The following is a 25,613-nucleotide window of genomic DNA, read 5'->3' as shown; positions in this document are numbered from 1 at the left end:
GTCTGTGGTTTTTTTTGGCATGCTGCGCTATTGTTTCCAATAATCTTGGCTGGATCTGCGACATAGGCCCCTAACGGAGCCTCCAACGCAGATGTGAACAAAGCCTAAATGGGCGATGAGCAAGGTTATTATGTGCCGATATTGAATCAAGATTAATGGCTCAAGCAGCCCTGTAGCCCTATCCTTATACACAAAGAAACAGCCAATCAACTTTGGGTCTCCACGATGTATCCCAATTTTTTCATACCTTTCAGCTCAACCCATGAAATGTCAGCTTCCACAGTGGGTACCGGGTACATTTATTTTTTAAATTTATACCTGGACGTAGAATTGATATTTTTGGAAGAATGTATATCTATATGAAATTTTAAAAAAAAATCTCTTTTTAGGGACCTGTCTAGACAATTTTATATAAAGAAACGCTTGAGGGTCCAAATATTATTAAATAATTATAAATTAAAAAAAAAACATTAAGATGAATCAAACTTAACAGGAAACAAAAAGTTTATACAAACTGATAAATTAAAAATAAAGAATAATAAAATTCATACCCTTTGAGCTAATATTGTTACATTTGCTGTTGCATAGGAAAAATATTTTTGCTCGTACAATTTTTTTTATTTTTCTTTACGATTTTGGTTAAAATTACAAAATGCTAAATTTTCATTTCGAGAGAAGTGCATTCTGTATTGTTCGGAGTCTGTACCGTCACAAAATTAAAATGTGGAAACATTTTGATCAATACATAGATATATTTTGTGCAGCTTCTTGATACATTTGAGGTTTTCCCTTTTTTTTTCCTGTAATTAAGGCACAATTATTTTTATACCACTTTTGATATTTTTGGTATCGGAATGAATAAGTCTCCTTAGATTCCTACATATTATTCTTCTTTCTTCCACCTTGAGATACAATAATAACTGAGTTTCTTTTAAACTATTTGGAATGTCTCTTTGGAATGTCTTTTGTTCAATATAAATATTATAAGAGAAAATAGTTTAAGGCAAAGTGCGCTTCTAGCCATCGTTTTTATAAAAATAATAGCGTTAATTATTGATCAGAAACTTCTATTGCAACAAAGTTCTTGGGAGTCACAAATAGAATATGACACCATAAAAAAGGCATTTTCTTGTATTATTAAGGCACTTCCATATGTTTTTGATAAGTCTTAAAAACGACATGGCAACAGGACTGAAGGTGGGATCAATATGGCCTCCATACTGACTCATCCATTCGACCACTAGAATTTAAAACAGTGGGGGAACTGCTATGACTGCCATCTGCATCCACGCCATCATTCTGGCTGCCTAAATTTGGGTTGAGCAACGTGTTGCCATTAGCTGTAGTACAAGGAGGAAGCATTCTAGAAGGAGAACGGTCACCCCCTGGAACCATAGGAAATTGGTAGGATCCGGACGACGTACCATAGTAAAGATAGGGAGTGCTGCTGGTTTGGAAGGGTCCACTTTGGTTCTGGGAGGAGCCAGGATACGGAGGTGGTAGATACGTATGATAGTGAGTGGTTGCTGACATACCCAGTGACATCCCTGAGGTGACCGGAGGCGTGTATGTAAATGTCGCAGGATAGTGCATTCGCGGGTTTGAGAAGCGACTCTCCGTTAGTGAAGAAATACTTGTAAACTGCCTGGGATCAGAGAATGGACCCAACTCTGAGGCACCTAAAAAAGAATGAAAAAGATAATGTGTTATTTGGATGTGATCAACATTGATGAGGCAAAAAATGTATTTCAAAATGCATGATAATACACAGTCTGCTTTATTTAGGGTCTTAAGTGCTTGATTCCCTTCAACCTAAACGAAGAATGTTCCACCTAGAAGACAAAGGTTCCTGGTGTAAAGAACAGCAAATAGAGAAACCCGTGACCCTGTGAAGAGGCTCTCCACTTTTTGTAGAGATCCACTTAAGATGGCATTACAAAAAGTTAGACCAGTTTACAGCCTTATTTACCCTTTTCCCCCTCCCCCCTCAAGCTCAGGACGAAATTGAAGACTTGACTAATCAGAGACAGACTGGCTGCTGGACACCCCCATTTTAATAAATGTATCCATAGCAACCAGTCAAGCTTATCTCAAAGCAGGATCGTCACCCAGAAAAGGAAAAAAACAGCTAAGTCACAGTCACCCCAAACAACACCTAATATCGACCTGATTATCAACTAGGGATGTGCAGTTAACAACACTCCTCATAGCAAAAGTTGGTAACAGCAATTAGTTAAGAAGGTAGCATGAAAAAGTCACAAAGTCAATCTATTATTCTATAGAATTAAACCGATTTCTTTTCATTCACTTGTATGGGAGTTACGGAAACAGCTTAGCTTAGTGAGCTCGGCTGCTTCCGTAACTCCCGACCACCTAATCAGGAAGTGGCCGGGAAGCATCGAGAGCCCAGAAAGGTAGAGGTTTAGGGGCTCCGTTCTAGAGATAGGTGCAGGGCCCAGAGGTGGGACCCGCCTCTATCGGACATTTATGGCATATCCTGTGGATATGCCATAAATGTCCAAGATGGAAAAACCCCTTTAGGGCTTAATAGGAGCCTTTAAAAAATACAATATACTGCAATACATTAATATTGCAGTATATCGTGCAAGCGATCCAGGTAGGAGGACTAAAGAAAAAATTGTAAAATAGAGTTCAATAAGTTCAAAACCACCCACCGCCCCCTTCCCATTTTTTCCCAAAAGTAATGTAAAAAACAAAAACATAATTGGTATCGCTGCTTCCGTAAAAGTCCAAACTATTACAATATAACATCATTTAAGCCCCATTCACATCGCGTTTGTACTGTCGGCCGAGCGTATACATTTTTTTATATAAAAGTGGACCATTGTAAAAATATACAAATATGTACCATTTTCTGTTTACATCTGTGTTTTTTATAGCGTGTACGTTTAGCGTATACTCCTACGTCGATATACGTTTCTGTCCGTTTTTTACCTAAAACATATACGTTTTTTTTTTACAGTGAACACTTTTTGAAAAAAAACGGATAGATTTACTGTATGTAAACAGATACAAACGTGTAGCATCACGTTTGCGTACGTCGTCCATTGAGATCAATGCTGAACTTCGCGTATACCTTTTTCTGAAGTCCAGAATAGCGCAGCAGACTACACTTTTCAGTACTTTCGAAAAACAGTATCCCAACGCAAACCATGACAAACATAGACCATACGGATGCTACTTTGGTCTACATTTGATCCATTCTAGTCTATGTATACGCCGAGCTATACGTTTCAATACTTTTTTAGTGTTTAAAAACATATACGCTCGGCGGATAGCACAAACGCGATGTGAATGAGGAATAAACGGCGTAAAGAAAAATTTAAAATACTAAAATCGCTGTTTAATGATCATCTCGTCTCCCAGTACATTATATGGTACATTAAACAGGACCATTAAAAACTACAAATCGTCCCAGAAAAAAGCCCTCAAACAACTATGTCAATGGAAAAATAAAAAAGTTATGACTATTGGACGGCAAAAAGAGAAAAACGAAAATGAAAAATGACCCGGCCCTTAAAGGGATAAAACCTCATTATAATTATTATTTTGCTGGAGTTCCATATTTTGCCATATTTGGATACAAAGAACAAAGATCATAAACCCATTTGGCCCATTCTCTCTACTTCTCATGTTATGTGTTACGATATTTTATTAAATTCTGTATTTGCACCCCTCGTCATACAACATTTCCTCACTACCCATGTAGCAGAAGCTGCAGTGAAAAAATATAATCAGTTAATAACGTGTCAGTTAAAGTGGCAGTGGCCAGTAATTTTTTTCATAAAATTGTCTATAAAAATATTTTCAAGGGTTGACAGGGCTGGTAATTGGTTTCTAAGAGGTGACTGCATACAGGCTCGGGTTTACATAAAGCTTCAGAACGGCTCAGGTAGGTCAGGTAGGATTAATGTGTTAAGGCCATGGAGACCGCAGAACCAAATAATAAGGGAGTCGCGGAACAACTCTGCAGCCAGTAAATGTAAATGGCACATATTTGTGTTTTCCACGCTCACTTGTAACCCAAAAAGTCAATTGAAAGGGCAATAAATAAGTAAATTAAACGCTGAAGTATTCAAACTGCAGCTACGACACCTTCCCTTTACTACGAAATATATTGCGCCGGTCAGAAACGAGGAACAATTAAACGGCATGTGTTTCCAGTTAGTTTGTTGCAGGAGTCTCATTAAAGTCTCGGGTTTGGCTCGGCTCCAGCACGGTCTGTCTGCTTCTCAATGGCTAATTCTTCTCCGTTACCCTTTTACCTGTTGTCGTCTGCAGAATTCGGAGGCCTAACAACCATGTCATGACCGTTATCCGCACACACTCACTTATGCCAGGTAATGTCACTTGCCATTCATGTAACAATTACTAGCCAAATCATGCGGTTTAGGGGAAGTGATGGAGAACAAATGTTTCCCTGGTTTGGTCTTTCAGTCTCAATTACAATAGCTGAAGTCAAGCGAATGCTACGTCAGCTTGTCAACGTAATTATGTAATGATCCTTATATTCATTTGCAGGCTTATTAAGCGGTCGCTTTTGTGTACACGTGCATTAGATTATATTACCGCAATCTGGGATGTCAGCACAAATATTGGGGCAACCTCATGGTATAAAATGAGGGTACCTGCATAAAACACAATTATCATAGAGGTTCTCCAACAAAATTCATTATTAGAAAAATCTGATTAATAATGCAGGAAGTGATGGCAATGGCAAGGCGGGACTAATGCCAAGCGGACAGCACAATGCCATCTAGTGGTGATCCGAGCCAACTGAGACAGATTAGTTGCAAGGGACACATGGCTTAAAGGGTAACTAAACATTCAACAAACTTCTGACATGTCATAGTGACATGTCAGAAGTTTTGATTGGTGGGGGTCCGAGCACCGAGACCACCCCCAATCGCTAAAACGGCAGAAGTGCCCGTGTGAGTGCTGGGCCGCTTAGTTAGGATTCAGCTTTTTCCTGGAAAGCCGATGTAGTGGTGTACGGGCTAATAGACTTTCTATTGAGTCCGGAAAAAGCCGAACAGAAACGAAGCGGCTCAGCGCTCTCAGTGCTCGGTCCCCCACCAATCAATACTACTGACATGTCACTACAACATGTCAGAAGCTTGTTGAACGTTTAGTTACTTTTTAAGAAGGGGCAAGTAGGCTTGGCAATAAATTTACCATGCTGCGGTTTTCTTTACTGCCGCGTTAAGTCGATTTTTGTAAAAAAAAAAATGTCTATTAAATGTTGCTATGTTATAAAGGTTGTGCTGGTGGGACAACCGCTTTTCACATGCTGTATACGGGGCATATAAGGAGGTAAAAGAAGGAGATCTCTGGACGAGGACCCCTCTCTATGAGCCAGAGCAAAGAGCTCTTATCATAGCGGATTGCAGGCTTCTGTGCATTACACGAAAGCCCACCAATGGGATTCATCTTGTAATTCACGTGGGAAATAAGCATTTATGGAGGAATTCCCGCAATTATAATGGTGCATCACCAGGGTTCCAGTAGTGAGATACGCTAGTCATAGACCGGTCTAGTGGAATGAGTCCAAAATGGACGACCCTATGCATTGTGCAATTTTTTGGGCCTGAGGATCAAAAGTTCTCAAAATTGCACAAAAATTTTCTGAGCTTTACAAAAATGATCAGATGTGATATGACCTACCAGCACAAATAGGGTCGGAGGAAGTGCAGGTACTCGTGTGTGTTCCAACTGAGAGATCTGCCCACCATGAATGGTGAAAACTATTTCCAGAAATTATATTTTTTGGGATATTGCTGCTGATAACAAACCAACAGAGTGGGCTACCTCCTGCGGACCGGAACGTTTAGTCTCAGAACAGGAAACGGGAGATAATCGTTATTTACAAAGTCAGAGCAAACACCATAAACAAACTCCTCTCTGGAGTAACAAGACAATTTATTCGAAAGCTCCAAGACACGAGCAGAAGTAGAGAACATGTTCCCCTCTCTGTAGTAAACATTACATTGCTGTCGTAAAGGTCAGACTGGTCCGTGCACAGAGAAACGAAGGCTCTCCAGCTATTTGTTCTACACAGCCACAAAATGGTATTTACGGTTTTGCCCGGGGTTAACAAAGCTATATTTGCTTACAGTGCGTCGATAAACGCAGCCCACGGTGACATCACAGCCCCAGAATGTTGAGAGAAAATAGTTGCAGACATTCTCTGATCAAATATTTGTTTAACATAATGGCTTCAACTGCTCAGTCACAAGACGAGATTCTCAAACAGGAGCTGAGCTTCCAAAGAGAAGAACCGTCTACCTTGTACCTAAGCATAGATTGAAGCTTCAAGGATACCATGCACATGCATGTGCCTACGTATGTGGTAGAGGGCCCTTTAGGTCTTTTTTGGCACCCAGGGGGGCTACTACATCTGCACCACTGACTAGGAGTTTAAAAAAGGATCTGTCACTAGGTCATATAAGTTGAACTGGTTAACTGAACTTAATATTAAGATAAGGTAAGAAAGACTTTATTGATCCCCTAAGGGAAATTAATATCAGTCACAAAGAAGCTCCGTAAAAAACCAACACGACATTAGCACAAACATAAAACGAAATAAATTACAACTTCTTAAAAGTACATAAAAAGACAATATAAAATTCAATAAAACTATAATGCAGATGTATTTAAATATTTTACATTTTACCCTTATTTAATGGACAAATAGCCGCCAGCAGAAGAGATCTCCTATATCGTTTTTTTGAACACTTTAACCGTATAAAGCGTATACTAAAAGAAACATGTTGTGCATTCACAACTGTAAAAAGCAGATGGTGGAGACACGCTGAAATTATTTTAAACTTCCTTAACATTGTTAATAATGTTAATATTGTTGTCTCTCTGATTCCAGCATTGTTGTGTTGGCTCCCTGTGTGCTAATTTGCTGTAGTTAGCCAATGGGGCGGAGCTAGCTTCCCTGCCTTTGATGCTGACCAATCACCGCGGGGCACCTTGAGGGTAGTTCACGCTCTGCTGGCTAACTACAGCAAGTTAGCATATAGGGAGCCAACACAATAGTGGGCCAAATCTCTGGAACCGGGGGGGGGGGATTTGGGGGTCCAGGTAAAAAAGAAAAACAGCACTGAAATAAGGGAATCAGCGCTAATCAGGTCGGTTAACCAGTTTAATTAATATGACCCAGTTACAGCTCTACTTTAATATCTTAAAGATGTTGAGAATTCCTTTAAACGCGAGCAGTAAGACAAAGAAGATCATCTGAGACTTTCAGAAAAGCATGGCAACGCCAAAAACTTTAAGGGTATGTTCACAAAAGGCGTATACGCTGCAGAAATTAACACAGTGTATCCAACATAGAACCCACAGGGTATTCAGGCAGAAAGACCGTACCAAATTATGGTGCAGATTTGGTACGGTCGCCACTGGAATCGCCGCTGTGGTAAGCAGTGCAGATTTTTATTTTTTAAAAATCAATACTTACCTCCCTATCTCTTGTATGGCCGCCTGGGAGGACGCTGCAGTCCATGTAATGGCTACAGCCCGTGATTGCCTGCAGCAGTCACATGGGATGAAGTGTCATCCTAGGAGACCAGCGGCACAGAGAATAGCCGGGGAACAAGGAGCCGTCGTTATGGCCACGCCAGGGACTTTATTATTAAATTTAAACAGGAAATAGAGTTTTATTTTTCAGATTTGCAATTATTGCGGAGGATTTGCCGGTTTTCCGCCGCAAAAATCACAACATTTGCTATTTGATACCGCTTTTACCTCCCCAATAGACAGGACTGGGAAAAAACGCAACATAAATTGACATGCTTTGGATTAAAAATCTTCACCGCAGGTCAATTTATAAACGTTTTCCCCGCATATTTATTCCGCAGTGTGTAGAGGATTTTCCACAAATCCGCAGCTAATCCGCTCCGTGTGCCCATACCCTTGAAGGGTGCAATAGGTCTCTTGGCTGGCAGCAGAGAAATAGAGTAATATAAGATTTTGGATTAAGAAGCTTTTCGTATAGCACAACTGCTCTTTTTTTGGGCGGGGGCATTCGAGGATGCAAAGGATGTTGTCATAACACATGACACTAAGTATATTCATTTCAATACTACATAAATCCAGCACATAAATTGAATGATTGTTTTATTTATTTTTTTACTTTTTGCCTCATGACAAAGTCTTCTCCACATAGGACAATGATCATTAAACAGAAATCAGCGGGGCTCCCTGACAGATTGATTACGAACTATGAAAACTTGGTCAATGCAAAAAAAGTGAGGAGGGGGGGGGGATCTTTGACTTTGAAACTAGATCCACAATACTACAAAAGCTAGTCCTCGGGCAGCTGGCTGCTCGGAGAGCCCACACACAGTGCCCATGTAGCCATGTGACTGCTCTGTCACATCCTGCAGTCGTTTCCAGCCAGTGTGCGTGCGTTCCTATTCCGCTCGGAGAAAGAGAAAAAAAAAAAAAAAGGACGAGATATATTAGGAAGCAACATATGGAAACACTTTTAGTAAATCCGCTGCCATGAAATTCATAATGAGCAAGAAGCTTCAGATGTGGTTAGGAGCCTGAGATAAGACCCTTAAAACAAGGACAGACGACAAGACTCCCCTCACTGTCTCTAGCTCTTAAAAGCAAAAATTCCGGGTAGGAGGGAAGGTAAAAATGTATAAAAAAAAAAGCGACTGATGGTCAACGAACAAGTGTCACTCACGGTCCGATCGGATAATGTATAAGGATTCTGCACCATATGGGACTACAAAGGCGGCGGTTCGTACAACATGTGCGTTAAATCATCCTTCATGAGCGTCATTTATAATTCTGATCGAATACTGAAAAGTTAATCTCCAAGAAAATAAGCTGGGGGGTAGGGGCCGGCACTTTTAATCTGTTTTTTTGATAAGAAAAGTTTAAAATGTTATAGTGTCAGGTTCATGAGATTTATCGTCTGCCGGGGGCGCTGAGAGGCAGCATTTGTTACTCGGGATCAAGAGAGGGAATTAAGACTGTCATGGTGCAGACTCCATGAGTAGACAAGGCAAGTATAGTTAATCTGTATCATCGGCATGAAGCAACACGTGGAGTGGTTTGGGTCACAAGAGACCACACGACGATCTGACATGTTGACCGGGAATAGTCTTCAAAGAATTGATTGATATCCATCTTAATTGTAATTTTGGATGACTAGTAGCATAAGGTTTAGTTCACAACATGTTGCATTGATATGCCCTGGCAATCAATAAAGTATAAAGAGTTAAGGTTATGGCTTACCCTAAAGGTCATGAGGTTCTAAAGGTAACCGAATTTTCAATATAAGTCGTAGTAGTGACGTGATGACATCACATGAACGCACGGTATAACGTATTCTGTACACTGTAACCTTCTTTTCAATATTTACAAGCAGGAGGATTGGGCACAGTGGGTGAAAGGGGCATTATTTTTGATCAATTCATATTGGCAAGTTGCCTAGTTTTTATAAACAATCTCCAAGTTGTACGGAGCCGTAATATGCCACCAATAGAAGTCTATGGGGCTCTACTGTATCTTTGATTTCTGATTCATACGAGGGGTTTGTTCGTTGGACTCCAACAGAAAATAAATCGTGCCATCTTCCATCTTAGGCATTGCTTCCAGGGGCAGACTGTAGCTGCCAACGAGGCTTCCTGAACACGGCTCTGTGTGTGCATGAGTCCTTATACAGTGAAATTCTATTAATCCAGCATTTGATAATCCAAAAAGGTTAATAATCTGATACATTTTTATCTTTCTAGCACAAATTACATGTGAAAGTTCACTGCCACGAATTCGCAAATATGGCCGCAGCGTGTGACTAGACCCTAAGGGTTTTAGGATTCTTCATAGGTAGTTAATACTAATTAAAGAATGTGTGCAATGACTGCAGTGAAGTTAGAGTGCATTCACACGTGCCTGTTTTGCTGCAGTCTTGTAGAGTTTTGGCGTGATTTTCTTAAAAACATTGGGAAAGGCTACAAAAAAAGCACCTAAACCGCAAAAAGACAGAACATGTGTATATACCCTTAGACACCCAGTAAATATCCCCAGTCAAGTAACAGTAGTGTCATTATTTTCCATCACTGACCCCACAACGCCATGTGATCTCAATCTAAAGCATATACCTCGGGGTGGATATGTCACCCGTTGTCAGGAAACAATTCAACGTGGGCAAATTTTGGGTGTGACAAACGCAATGGAATTTAAAAACACCCACACAACAATGTAATAATGCAATTAGCGCTGTAAAACAATAACTGAACAATGTGTCTCTTTAATGTGCGACTGTTGTCCAATATTTTCATAGCGTGAATTAAAATTGGTGCTATTGTAATCCACATGTCTCCAACCCAACCAGAATTACCTTCTGTTTACTCCCCATGCTATTTCTTAAACGGGTTGTCTCATGAAGATAAACCCTGTCCTGTGCCCTAAAAAGGCATACGGACATCATAGAGGGCGGTCCCCGCGATCATAGCATGATGAGACCCTTTTTATTTTTTACTTCATAGGGTATGGAATAGAAAATCAATGTCTTCATTGGGAACTGAATAAATAATAGAGAAATAAAATATACATAAACGACCAATACCTGAAAGGCGTCTAGGCACATCGGTGATAGCTGGAAGCCCTGTACCTCGGCTGGAGGACAAGGGGGTTGTGGAATGAATGGAAGGAGAGGTCATCTGGCTCAGATACGATGGATAGGACTGGTCGTAGGACCATGGTGGGGATGACTGTGTTTGTCTGGGGTCTAGAAAGAAAAAAAAAAGGAAAACAAAAAGTAGACTTATTATTCCTGAAATCAACATATAATACATAATAATAACACCCACACGCAAGACATAATTGGAAACTCTGTTATGTCTATAAACCAAATATCAAATATTTGTTTGCATATGTTAGTACATTATAAGTCTAGATAGATCTAGGTACATAAAGTCCAGCAAAGTCCAGAAAAAACAAGCAGATTCCAATGTTACAGGTAAAATGATAGAAGTCAACCCAACAATTAACTGTGATCTGTTTGGGAATCTGGCAGCAAGTATTCAATTTCCCTTCAGCACCGCCACTGGGGGAATGTAGCATTACACCATCCTCAATGGGCTGTCTGAGCAAACCATGGTCAAGCCTGGTCCTCCAGAGCCGCTCTCACCTCTGGCAAATAGATGAGGATCCAAATGAGAGTCCCCTCTATTTGTAGCCAAAATATTAATTCTCAATGCAGTGTTCTGCACACTACTGTACTGTGTATATCCCTCATAGCTAGTTAAAGTGTTGACCATAACACATGAGCAGGTATAGTCCCAGATGCATAGCGCCCCCATTTAATAACTTAAGACATGGCAGCTGAACAGACTTACAGGATAGAACCCTTCATATGCATATCCAGTCTACTAAGACAGCCTCCGACCTTGGGATGAGTATTTGGTGACCGCATATTAAGAAATCAAAATTTGTCTTATGATCTGTTAATTTTAGACATATCTATGTACTCTCTGACATTCCCTTTAGGGCTACAGTACGGCTGGATTAATTAAGGTGCACATGCCCTGGGGGCTTCCACTACCTCCACTACCTTGGGGACCTAGAAGGACGTCCACCACCTGATAGCCACTAGGTGGTCCTATCCAGCCGAGAAGAAGTGGCCATGCATACGTGGGGCTCTCATTTTAAGTCTAAGAAAGTTGCTGGCTTGCCTGTCTCCATAACTTCCGTAGACTTCAGTGGAGACGCCAAGCACATGTAAGGCCACCTATCATATATCTGCTGCACTGGGGGGGTTCAGGTAAAGTCTGGGTTCCAGAGGTGGGATGGGGGCCCCCCAATCAACTTTAATCCTTGGCTGCACAGCAATTTTTATTGAAAATAAATTGTAAATGGTGGTTTGCCTGGCAAGACATCAATGTTTCCATAGGGAGAACAAGTTGTGTGACAGTTGCAAGAATTCCTATAAGGAAATGTTGAGGTCGTGTGATCCCAGTAATCTAAGATTTTATCACCACTATAACTTGTTAGGGACACAGGTGAACCGAAATCTTGGGTTATTTTGGTCTTCACACATTCATGTGCTCATGAACACCAATCGTTCCTTATAAACCCGGGGGAGTTGGCGTCTTTTATTATTTCACTTTCAGAAGGGATTTGGCAATTGACTTGACATCGTCTGGTTTTCAGATAAACCACATGAAAAAGCAGATAGAACAAGGAGCTAATATTGGTACGCCTGCCTCGTAAGGGCTGCCAGAATGTTTCATTCTCCAATTTCAACAGTAACCAGAAGCACTCGGAGCAGAGGAGAAATTGTTCCAAGAGGAAGACTGCCCTTAATCCTATTAACAAGTGTCCAAGAAGTAGGAAACAGGTTGGACACAATCCTGGTCCAACCTCCGACCTCCCTGGATTTTATGTGTGTCCAGTAGCTGGTTGGGAACCTCTATTAGATCAATTACTAAACCAGACCTCATTAGTCTGTCCTACAAAGAGCAGGATGGGTTTGCTATTTTCTTACATAAATTGGCCAAGCAGTCGAGCATGTCGTTTGGATTTCCTCTGGTTAAAAACATTGGAAGAAATAAAAATAAAATAAAACAAACAATGTGACTTATGGAAACTACATAGACGTCGTCACTGCCAAGTGTACCGCCTCACCCTCCTCGCCTAGAAATAGCTTGGCCCATTGGAAATTTGTGTTCAGCAATACCGGGATGGACTGGCATAAACAATAACGCAAGTTGCATAACAATTATGCTGAGCATTGGCTTCAAGAATTTAATGGAAAATCCTTAGATGAATGTGGTAGCCACTGACTCGGAAAATAAAACGTTATCATATAATTGGGTTATGCTGCACCCAATGCATACATGCTGATAGGTTCCCCTTAAAGTAATTGGAAGATACATATTACAGTAAAATTCCTTTAATCTGATATCAAATATTCAACATTTTTGGACATTCATACAAAAGTATATAAAACTCACTTATATATGGCAAACATATTCCGCAGAACTGTACAGAGATTGTCATCATACACACCACACCATTTCCATCTCAATCACACACTGGGGCTAATTTCATGACCTATCAGTATGTTTTTGTAGTGTGGGAAGAAACCGGAGAATATGGAGGAAATCCACTAAAATATGGGGAGAACATACAAACTTCATCTAGGGGTTAAACCCAAGACGCCCAATGCTGCAAGACAATAATGCTGACCACTGAACCATCAGAGAGCCAAAAACGTTGTAGGTTTTCTACTCAGTCTTCTGTTTCTGATCTAGTGAAATTTCACATTGTGCCGCAATTCTGTGCTGGAAACAAGTACTAAATTGTCAAACTTTTTGGATTATTTGTTGCCGGATTAAAGGAATTTCATGTTTTTTCTTCTATATCTAAATATTTCCTGTTTTTTCAAAACTGAATAAAAACAAAAACAAGAAAAAAAATAGAGATTGCCCCTGGGTTGTTTTTAATTTGGACCGAAGATATAATACAAAAATAAGAAAACCCTCTGTGATTTGTTACTATTTTTTTGGTATAACAGGATTTGTTTTTTGTTGTTGTTTTAGATTTTTTTACAATTAATATGAAAACACTGTAAGGCCCCATGCACACGACCGTATTTTTCATCAGTAATTATGGACAGTAATTACTGACAGCAATTATGGACCCATTCATTTCTATTGGACACGGACACCTTTCAGTATTTTTACGGATGGGTGTCCATGCTGAAAAAATTATAGAACTTGTCCTATTCTTGTCAGTAATTACGGCAAGGAGTAAATACGGATGGTAAATACGTATCCATATGTACGGAAGCGTTTCTAGGCAACATGTTGATGATATTATTTGCAGCCTCCCTCTTTTTTTACTGTTCCGTTTATACGGATCAAATACGGAAGGAATACGGACCGTATTTACGGACAGTATTTACTGATAGATGAAAATACGCTCGTGTGCATGGGGCCTTAGGCTATGTTCACATCTGTGGCGTGGTTGCTGTTTATAATTAAAACCACAATGCAGTGCTGGACCCCATTGACTTATAACATGGTCCATCGTGTTTTGCCATGGTGTCCATCGTTTGACAGGAAGAATAACACTGCATGTAATGCTATTCTTCCCGTTAAATGACAGAATCTGCGACGAAGGCTCCAAACTTATTATGTGGTCCACTGTGGAAGAATAATCGTCAAACCGAGCGTCCAACGCCAATGTGAACCAATGCAAAAATGCGCTCGTATTATGGACATGTAAAAGTGGCCTAAATCTCCTGCTCGTAGTCTATTGTCAGATTTTCTGGAATATCAAATACCAGATTAAAGTAATTTTACTTTATGTATATATATATATTTATTTATTTATTTATTCATACTCCATTAATCCAGCGTCTGAAGGTCCAGAAATTCTGAAGTCCAGTACTTGTTTCCATCACAGAACTGAATAATAAGTGGATTGTCACAACTCACAAGACTGAGCTGGGATATTGAATTAGAAAATTAAAATAAAATTTTAGTAACCTATTTTGTATTAACATTTTATTTTGTCTGAATGTTCTTTACCCTTACAAGTACATTTCAAATCCTTTTCCATGATTGACCGATAATCCAACCAATACCAAGTCCCATTGATAAAAGGAATATTTATATATCGATATATATTAAATTTCTTTACAACACTGACAGAGAGTAAAGCTGAGAGCACAATGTCAGTAAGGAGGCATACATCCCAGGTAATATTATCGTTGCACAGACGGCTGCTATGCAGGTGCTTTGTGTGACCATATAGTCGCACACCTCAGTCAGACGACCCTCGTATTTCATAGCTTCCTGCACATGCCAAGCAATGCGTGCTTGCACAAGCGAGGCCTGGGTGAGCCTGCAAACAGCTCCTTCCTGTGTGTGCAGCTAAAGCGCGTTTCACGGAGCTTCAAACATCAATTCTGCAAGTTATCTCGTTCCAAATAAGTTGACTTGTGACTTTGAAGATCAGTCCCCCATGCTTGTGCTGCACATGCTAACGATCTGAGGTTCTTTTTATCTCTGCTGCCGACAATTTGAGCAAGTAAAAAAAAATAAAAAAACATTAACTCATCAGCTGCCAGTGATGCCCATATGTTCTGGTGGTAAAGAGTTGAGACCTAGGGCATGTCACAAAAAAAAGGGTCAGACTAGGTCATCCAATACTAAACATCCTGCGGCCCTATCCCAAAACTCTTAGTGTTCTCACCAAATTTTCAAGAACAGAGCTATAACACACAGCAATGTTTCCAGACACAACGTGCCCGATGTTTATCAATAATTCTAGAATACGCCCCATAGGAAATATTCCAAACCTGACATCGCATACAGACAATATTCAACCTGTAGGGGATATCTGTACTCACAACCTAGATATTTGAGTGTGACGGAAGTGTCCCACTGCAACCCATGGCACACTCACAAAGTTCTAGAAAACTGAGATACGGAGAGCTCTTTGTTAGGGTCAACATTCTGTCCAGCTGTTTTAGGTGTCCCTGTTCCTGGACATGGAGGGAGCACTGACTAACAAAAGAAGCCTTGCAGGCAATGTAGTAATGTGGTTCCTTATTCCTACCAAAATAAATTATTCTGAGTCTGAGAAAAGATGATTCTTCACGCTTTATCTACACAGAACATGTATACATCCACTTGTAATTTTCTCATAATCTTTGTTGTTATCATTGTATACTCAGGATATATCATCAATGAGCTCTACTAAGGTCTACTACGATATTTGTGAATCATCCCATAAGAAGTAGACCCTAGTGACAAGTGATTGGCTTCAAAGTCAAGGTAGACCTCCGCTGCACTTTTGGGCCAGTCCAATAAAAAAAATGTAAACTTAAATTGCCTCGAAGGACTACATTGATGGTCCTTCATGGCCATGTGATCTCTGTAGCTGGTATTGTATGGTGGTTTTCACTTTTTTAGCCCTTTGGGAACTTACACTGCCATTATGAAAGTGATCTGCACCATCTCATCATTTTCTTATCTTAAGTTTCTCTTTATTAATAAATGCCTTATTACACTTTGCCGCAGATCTCTAATTAGTAGGTTCATCTTAAAAATGAGTAACACAAAAGTAAAAATTAAAAAAACACATAAACATAAGTTATATATGATAAACCATAAGAAATTAGCAAACGGTACAAGAAGTTAATGCAATGTGTCCACCTCTGTATAACCACCACATACATAAACACAAGGCTGTAAACACACAATGAAAAGATAACCTCAAACCACTTTCCCACTGTACACCTCATAAACTACCACTAAAAATAGAAAACCGTCAGCAGTCCTCTAGGATGGTCGCCTACGTCAAGTCACATTTATGGGTATTAGCTCTTGAAGGAGCTTTATGTCCCTACAGACTTGAGACGGATTACGTATCCCTGTTGACTTAGTAAACTAAGTATATATGTGGGGGTACTTATTTTTGCACACATTCATGGCGTTTCCTCTTTTTTAAGCTTCTTTACCTTTTAGAACATCATCACCTAATACAAGGAGATCAAGCTTTGGGCACTGCCCTCCCTTAGGTAAAGCTGAGAGATGCATGGAGTTTAGCTCTTGGTATAGGAAGACTAAAGTTGCCCATTATATACAATGGAAATGGGTGATTTCTATGGATGCCAATTAATGGAAATCGCTGAGAAGTAGTTAAAGGGGTAGTCCTGTTTCAAGTAAACCTGTCCCATTATAATCTCTTTTACCAGAAGTTGAGCTTCTACGGTAAAGTAGAGGTTTGACTGGTCTTGGAACCGTCTCCTCTGCTCCACTATAAGCTATCTGTAAGTCAAGAAGTCTCTAACTGGGTTAACGTAACTCACACACTGCTGCTACGGGACTTGTGAATAGTGTGAGCTCAAAATTCAGGTTGGCCTCGTGCTCCTTCCCCATGGACAGCTCAGTATGGAATCACATAGGGCTCCAACTGTCCACAGGCAGTGTTAGAGATGAAAAAAGAAGAGAACGAGGCTGAAGGTCACACCAATCTTATCTCCTCCAAGAAATGGAAGATAATATAATCTCCGGATCGGCCTGTATCAGTGGCAACTGAGATTTTTGCCATGTAGCCTTTTCATCATGGGTCATAATCGCTATGTGTTTGTGATGCTATCAGTAATACCTTCCACACAACAAGAACCAGCCAACATGAACAACCAGCCATTTTCTCATAATCTTGACCAATAAAAATGTACATTTACATCCCACCAATACCTCTACTCCATAGAGATTGTTGATATTTATTAGTAATTTAACTAGAAATATTATAGAAAGGAAAGGATCTCTTTTGGTGCTGATTTGGATGCGGAAACTGCGTCTGAATCAGCGCAAAAAAAGGCCGAAATCGCCCCTCATTAAGTTCAATCGAAAAAATAGGTGTTTTTTTCCCGGGCGGCTTTTGGCCTCTCTCGTGTGGAGAAAAGCGGCATGTCCTTTCTTGCCGCAATTTCCACCTCTGACCTCTCATTGAAATCAATAGGAGGCAGAAAAAAACTGCGGCACTCATTTCCGAGCGTTTTTCGCTGCGTTTAGTTTCTTGCCCGCAGTCCATGCATTAGCTTCAATTTCCGCGGGCGAAGAACGCAGCAAAAAAACAAGTAAAAGGAATTCTGAGGCAGATATTTTCTGCCTGCAAAAAAACTGTGTGAACAGGGCCTAAGAATCGCCAAAACTGTCTACAATACTAACAGAAAAATAAAGGCCCATCTTCAGTTGCCTGTTGAGGCAGCAAAGTGACCAATAAACAGGAAATATAAAAATTGTCTCTATATTCTCAACGATAATGTCTATAAAATTAACAAAAATTATATCTGCCCCTTACCTGCAATCTGACTCTGTCCTTGTGGATTAAAAGGACTTGATGCAGAGGTCAGGGAGGGCCGTGGACTCTGAGTTGGGACACCCACTCTCATACTGGGATGAGGAATTCGCCCTAAATCACTGAGGCGCTCAGAGAACAAACTAGGCTTAGAGTCATCAAGCTTCTGTCTGTGCCCTAGAAACAGCAAATCATAGAATTAGAATTATTATTACTGTTGCCAGCAACAAACCTGCCACACAAAATATATAACACCTGGCTGGTAAAAAAGACAAAACAAAAAAAAACAGGATACAAAAGGCCTAAGATAAAAAAAAATAATAAAAAAAAAATTGAACCCCAGCATTCTGCTTCATTAAATGTATAACCTAAAATTAACCCAATATTAAAATTTTTGTTTGAAAAAAATTAGAAATAATTTCCAAAGAGTACAATACAATATGTACTGGTCTAATAATTATGGGTTCATCATGGCTAGTAGGTCAAAATGAGGGTGGGGCATTAGGGAAAGGAGCCTGTTCTACTTTCTTCAAGGACAGGACAAAACAAAATGTTGCTGCTAAGTGCCATGATTACCAGTGCCATGATTATAAAAAAGATAAGGGGTTAGAAAGCACAGGAGCTCAGCGCATTCAAATATTAAATTTAAAAAAACATACATAAATAAAAAAATAAAAGAATAAAAAATATTAAATAGGAGAATTAGGCCAAAAAGTCTACTATGCCCTGTCCTAGGTCCCAATTAGCAATATTGGTGATGAGAGTAAAACATTAAGGCTTTATTCAGACGAACGGGAAAAACGTCCGTGCAACGCGCGTGATTTGCACGCGCGTTGCACGGACCTATATGTGTCTATGGGGCCGTGCAGACATGTCCGTGATTTTTCCTCAGCGTGAGTCCGCTGAAAAAAAGTCACGACATGTCCGTTCTTTCGGCGTTTTGCACGCATCACGCACCCATTGAAGTCAATGGGTGCGTGAAAACCACGCATGCCGCACGGAAGCACTTCCGTGCGAACTGCGTGATTCGCGCAAGAGCTGTCAAAAGGATGAATGTACACAGAAAAGCACCACGTGCTTTTCTGTTTACAAACATCCAAACGGAGTGTCTTTTAGATGAGCGAACCCGGACAACCGAACCGAACTTCACCGGGTTCGGCCGAACTCGTTTTGGCCGAACCCGGCAAAAAAAATTCCGGTACGCGACGTCAGGAGATAGTCACTGTCGCTACCTGGACAGTGACTTCTGATCCCAATATACATGAACGTGTAAAAAAAAAAAATAAGTTCTGACTTACCGATAACTCCCGGCTTCTTCCTCCAGTCTGACCTCCCGGGATGACAATTCAGTCCAAGTGACAGCTCCAGCCAATCACAGCTCAAGCACAGGCTGCAGCGGTCACATGGACTGCCGCATCATCCAGGGAGGTGGGGCCAGATGTCAAGAGAGGCGCGTCACCAAGGACGCGTCACCAAGGATGCGTCACCAAGGCAACAGTTCTCAGTTCTCGGTAAGTACGAACGTCTTTTTTTTTTTTTAACAGGTTGCTCGATAAGGTGATCGGAATTCATTGTCGAGGGTGCTGAAAGAGTTACTGTCGATCAGTTAACTCTTTCAGCACCCTGGACAGTGACTGACATTGACTAGCCTCATCTCTATGATGGCGGCTGCGCGAAAATCACGCAGCCGCGCATCATACACGGATGACACACGGAGCTGTCAAGTGGTTTTTGCGCGCGCAAAACGCCGCGTATTTGCGTTTGCAAAAACGCCACGTTTGTGTGAATCCAGCCTAAGGACCAGGCTGAATAGTGGCCCAAGGTATTAATATAATATATATTAATCAAATATTCAACCGTTTAAGCAATATGGTATTTAAAAAATATATATATATCTTATTGACAAATAGAATAATAAATAATTTATTGGTCTAAAAATGTTAGATTTAGGCCTCATGCACACGACCGTAAAAACACCCGTTATTGCGGGTCGTAATTACGACCCGCAATAACGGGCCCATAGACTTCTGTTAGTCACGGGTACCTTCCCGTTTTCTCACGGGAAGGTGCCCGTGCCGTTAAAAAAATAGAACATGTTCTATTTTTTCATTTTACGGGCCGTGCTGCTATGCTTTATAATGGGAGCACGGTTCGCAAAAGCGGCCTGCTGCCCGTGGCCGGCCGTGCCCGGCCGTGCTCGTAATTACGAGTCGTAATTACGAGCACGATCGTGTGCATGAGGCCTTACACTGGTAAAAAAGTATCAAGTAGATCCAATCTTTGTTTTTGGTTGTGACAGCAAAATATTTAAAAAAATTGATATTTAATAACACTATCGGCTCAGGGCATTAAAAACATCTTGACCATTTATTTAGTCAACATTTCAAATCAATTAATAAAATAATAGAATTTTAAAAAGAATGTCACATACAGTGCAAATAATATATGTTCATAGCTAGTGGGAAGGGTTCTAGGACCGTGGGTCTAAATGTTTTTGAACACTATGGCCAAATGCCTATTCTGCCCAGTCTAAGGACAGACCTAGATGTAAGCTGTAGCTGCTCATTGTTTATCGTTACCATTATGCAATTCCAGAACACAAGGGGCCCATGACCTAAAATAATCTTCTCAGTGTTCAGATTTATTACCTCCATACCATTTAATTTACTTTAAATTAGACTATAAAAAATTTAAAGGAGTTGTCTGGTATTTTTCAAATTGGAGGAGTCAAGACCCCAAATCTATTAGCCAGAGTGGAGAGTAGCTACAAAGGTTGTCTCTTGCTCTGGAGGACCCAGAATGTCCATGCATTATGAAAAAAGCCCAATGATTTCAATTAGAACGGTGCAATGCTTAATTTTCCCTGTGGTGGCGCTGCAGAGAAATTGAACACTTTCTGCTAGGTTCTCCCATAGATTACAGATGTTCACTAGGGTCCCAGAAGTGGGACAGTCTGTAATCACCTATTCATCGGGCGACCCTTCCAGCAGAAAGGGATTATTTTAACATTTGGGGCAACTTAAAAGTGTTTTTGTTAAGGGATGGAAAACCCCTTTAAGTTTTTTAATTATTTGCTATATCCAGGAAAACATTTCATGTTATGAATAATAGCTGGCCATGGGCGGGAAAAGGAGCAATAACTTCTGTGACTTGCAGTTTATCATAACATTTTATTTAAGAGGCTGATAGTGATTGGGCCAAGGAGAACAGAAAATCTTAGCACTATGCCCTCAGGCTACAAGCCGTTTCTAAACTTCCCTGCTCCTATGTGAATCTAATAAAATAGAATATACAAGTTGAAGTGTTTCTGTGCCAGGGGAAAGCCAAACATGCACCATAGTATTGTTGTTTTTAAAAGATTTCAAAGACGCTTTGGCCAAATAAAGAATGTCACGCCGTGTTCCCAACCCACTCCTCCACCTGAGTCTTCGAGGCAGAAGATAGGACAATGACATCTTCAAGTCTTCGATTCAGCTTTCCAAAATAAATACTGAGGTTACATGTTGTTCTTTTATACTGTTAATAAATATATGCTATTTTTAACGCTATGGTGCGCCATGTAACTGGATTTACTGGTGTGACCTGTGTGCCCCATTCCAAGACTGTTTGGGTATTTTATTAATTGGCATTTGGAGGTGGGAGTCTAATGTTTGGCACAGGCTCCCAATTCAAAAATATCTAGGACAAAGAAATTATACAGGCAAATATGTGACCACAAAGAGGCCTGGCTCCAGGTGTATGTGTGCCCTTGGGTGATAATCAGTATGGTCTTATTGTTTATCCCACCCTTGAGTTCACAAGCGTAGAGCATGTTTGCCCAGATCTTTATGGGCGCAAAAAGCCCATTGGGTCCTGGCAGCTGCCCATGTCTGCCACATAAAGATGACAGTCCTAACCATATACATATAGATTCTCCATACTACTGCTCGAACAATTCTTGTGTATCTATGGCTAGTGCGATATGGGTCCCAAAAATCTCTAGTCATGACTTTAGCCATTGTTTTAGAGATTCCAGTTTTGGCAAAAATAAAATTATGCCTCACCACAGAAGGTGTGAATACTTACTTAGTATTTCAAATGGGTCGCCAGAGAGCAAGAGAAAAGCCTGTTCGACCCTTATCTGGCATCATTTCAGTTGTTTTTTTGCTTTGAGATTAAAGGGGTTCTTTAGGATAGGCCATCAATGTGTGATCGCCAAGCGTCTGACCCTAGGGACCCCTACGACCCGTAGAATGTTGAACACTGCAGAGATGCAGTACAATGCTCATCCATATGTACGGATACACCGATGTACAGGATAAACATTGGAGTGCTAAGGCCCCTTGTTCTGACGATTGGTGGGGATCCTGGGGGTCAGGCTCTAATGATCATACATCCTAGGGATAGGCCATTAATATATATTCTTATTTAAAAAACAACTTTAAGGCCTAAATCTGATTGGTTGCTATGAACATGCTACCTGACAACCCCACAAAAAGGGCTTTAACTGTTAGGTAGTGTATCCCTGGCAACCAGTCTATCTCAAAGCGGAATCGGCACTATGCTGACAATAGATAGAGGCAAAGCAGCTTGGCAGAAGTCATCTCTAAGCCTACTTCTCTTCGAATGTATATATAGACGTGACCTTCTTCAACTAAGGTCCTAGTAGAGTAAGAAAAAGTGACGTGTCCCTTTAAATTAATGTAAAGGGGATCTCAAGGAAAGAGCGGGGTACATTGCATAATATAAATTTTATATAAGAAATGTTCAAAAAAGTTCACCAATTCCATTTGAATTACTGGGAATCAGTGGGCAGCCAGACTCATGCAACATACCTCACATAACCTTTTTTCGGGTAAACGTCTCAGAAAAAGAAAAAAAATAATAGCGCAGAGGTTGTCACTCAGACATCACTCATGTTTATTACCGATGCTGTTTGCAATAACAGATAAGATGCTGCGGTTGCTCCTGCCGTTGCGAGGAGCATGGGACGGCTACATCTGTGTTTCTCACAATATTTGAGGTGGAAGTCAGATAAAGCTGTTCTGCAATAAACATCTGGGTGTGAGTGATGGACCTTCTCACACGCTGGTGCAAACAGTACAACAAGGAGGGGCCCGAAATGTCATAAAGAGACAGCAGGGTCTCCTGTGGTTTAGAAACAGGAAATGTGCAAAACAAAGATCAAGCAGGGTCCCGGCACAAGCAATAAAAACAGTAAAGACTCTCAGGCAAAACAAATGTCACAGCCCCGGAGAGCGGCCTAGTTCTCCCAAACGTTATGTGCCATGTATAGATACTGAGCATACTGCTGGAGACAATGATGGACTGCCCACTAAATGTTATCTAGACTCATTCGCAATGGCTATAGACATGAGATAAATGTCGGCCGTACAGTTAATTTCAACTGTTTTTCCCAAGTATCAGACATTTATTGGGTTTTCTGAGATCCAGTTGGATTTCAGAAAAAAATAGTTTTTCGGTAAACGATGTCAGGAAACAAACATATTTTCAATATACTCCAGGAAGTGACGTCACAAGCCTATTTTAGCCAATGATAGCATTGCCCTGTGAATTTAACATCACAGGGCCGTGCCATGATTGGCTGCTATGGTCATGGGATGTGACGTGTTAATGGTGACAAACAATGTATGGAAAATTAAGCATTATATGGCGACCATTCAAACCAAGAGGTACGTGTAATGCACATGTGGGCCCCGGGCCCCCCAAAAAGAGGCTCTCAGCTCAGACTAAAGAATTACCCGAATAGGTACCCTCCTCCTTCTCTATAACAGTCATAGGCCCTATATGTATAGCAAACAACCCCTTTTATTGGGGCACAATTAAGCAACATATTCTGACTATGTGGCCCTCAAACCAAAAAATGTTCTGCAAGTCATACACAAATAAACTGGATATGATGAGTGACGGCAAAAAGGAAGGGGAAAGCTCCCAGATAGGTCACACAACCAGCGCCCTACTAATCAGAGAAGAATAAATTGCTTAAAAAAATCAAACAGAATCAAATACATGTAACATAAAATTCTTCAGAAAAGCAAAAATAGCTTATTCTGCGCAACCTCAACACCAGATCCTTATCACCGGGAACTTCTCCTTAAATACGCTGTCTACAGAAATAAAAATTATTCTGGTTATTTAACTGTCAATATTGCATTTCCATGACCACATGCACCACTTTAGCTTGGGTGCGTCTATCCTTCCTCCAACATGCTATCCAGAACAGTAAAATAGTAAGAACCAATCTATTGTCCTACATGTCAGATATGCTATAGAAAATTATAGTGCCAACATATTCCATGGCAATTTAGAATAATGATACGATTATGGCCTTTGTATGGGCCTTCTATGGTGAGACGTATTTGGCTTTGTGTGGGCTTTTTATGATGAGACATCTATGGCCTAGTATGGGTTTTCTTTGATGAGTTGTCTATGGCCTTCTAGGGGCCTCCTATGGTAAAAAATATATGGCCTTCTGTGGTGAGGCATCTTTGGCCTTCTTTGATGAGACGTAGATGGCCTTGTACGGGCCTTCTATGGTGAGATGTCTATGGCCTTCTATGGCGAGATGTCTATGGCCTTCTATGGTGAGATGTCTATGGCAAGATGTCTATCGCCTTCTATGGTGAGCCGTCTATGGCCTTCTATGGTGAGCTGTCTATGGCCTTCTATGGTGAGCTGTCTGTCGCCTTCTATGAAGATGTCTATGGCCTTCTCTGGTGAGATGTCTATGGCCTTCTATGGTGAGACATATATGGTCTTGTACGGGCCTTCGATGGTGAGATGTCTATGGCCTTCTATGGTGAGATGTCAATGCCTTCTATGCCTAGATGTCTATGGCCTTCTATGGTGAGATGTCTATGGCCTTCTATGGCAAGATGTCCATCGCCTTCTCTGGTGAGCCGTCTATGGCCTTCTATGGTGAGCTGTCTGTGGCCTTCTATGGTGAGCTGTCTGTGGCCTTCTATGGAGACGTCTATGGCCTTCTCTGGTGAGATGTCTACGGCCTTCTCTGGTGAGATGTCTATGGCTTTCTGGGGAGACGTCTATGGCCTTCTATGGTGAGACATATATGGTCTTGTATGGGGCTTCTATGGTGAGATGTCTATGGCCTTCTATGGAGAGACGTCTATGACCTTCTATGGAGACGTCTATGGCCTTCTATTGTGAGATGTCTATGGCCTTCTATGGAGTGCTGTCTATGGCCTTCTGTGGAGATGTCCATGGCATTCTACCAAAAATCAGTAAACCCTAAAGCTAGATAAAAATCATCACTGTCTGGTCTTCTAGGCAGTTATGACTGTAAGATAGGATGATGACTGTGCTGAAATAACGGTAACTTGTTATAGGAATATCTAATTGCAGTGAACACAAACTTAAAAAAGGGAAAAATCATTTCCTCTACTCATAGGTCCCAGAAAGAATTGTCTGTGATGATAAGAAATATAAAGCCCAAACATGTTCCAGGGCAATTTACAATGTGAGACTTCTACAAATCAATGGCCATCTATGGTTTCCTCTACTCTATCTGCATTTTTGAATTTACATAACCTTAGAAAACAAATAGAAAAATATTGAGCCCATAGTGTCAACGAGATCAATCAGCTGTTGAGCATGTCAGGCCAAATACCTATGTACTTGAGTGCAAGATTACCACTAGATGACCCACTGCTTTTCAGCGTTGCTGTAAAATGTATCTCTATATATATATATATATATATATATATATATATATATATATATATATATAT

The 25,613-nt window shown here is 40.6% G+C and overlaps 1 protein-coding gene across 2 annotated transcripts in view; it reads right to left on the bottom strand.

Moving 5' to 3' along the window:
- Nucleotides 1-556: 556 nt before the first annotated feature.
- RUNX2 (RUNX family transcription factor 2) overlaps nucleotides 557-25,613 on the bottom strand; it is an 80,184-nt gene continuing 55,127 nt past the window's right edge. The window contains exons 4-6 of one of the 2 annotated variants that reach the window (XM_075860940.1): nucleotides 17,869-18,042; nucleotides 10,613-10,774; nucleotides 557-1,679 (exon numbers count right to left, since the gene is read on the bottom strand). In XM_075860940.1, coding sequence (XP_075717055.1) covers nucleotides 1,204-1,679; nucleotides 10,613-10,774; nucleotides 17,869-18,042 — 812 coding nt within the window. In that variant the 3' untranslated portion in view covers nucleotides 557-1,203. The remainder of the gene's footprint in view (nucleotides 1,680-10,612; nucleotides 10,775-17,868; nucleotides 18,043-25,613) is intronic. The other variant, XM_075860941.1, reaches the window with a different exon arrangement.

Source organism: Rhinoderma darwinii, chromosome 4 (genome assembly GCF_050947455.1).
Source record: "Rhinoderma darwinii isolate aRhiDar2 chromosome 4, aRhiDar2.hap1, whole genome shotgun sequence".
NCBI lineage: Eukaryota > Metazoa > Chordata > Amphibia > Anura > Rhinodermatidae > Rhinoderma > Rhinoderma darwinii.
The sequence above is the reverse complement of the archived record's forward strand: the minus strand, read 5'-3'. Positions and strand labels throughout refer to the sequence as shown.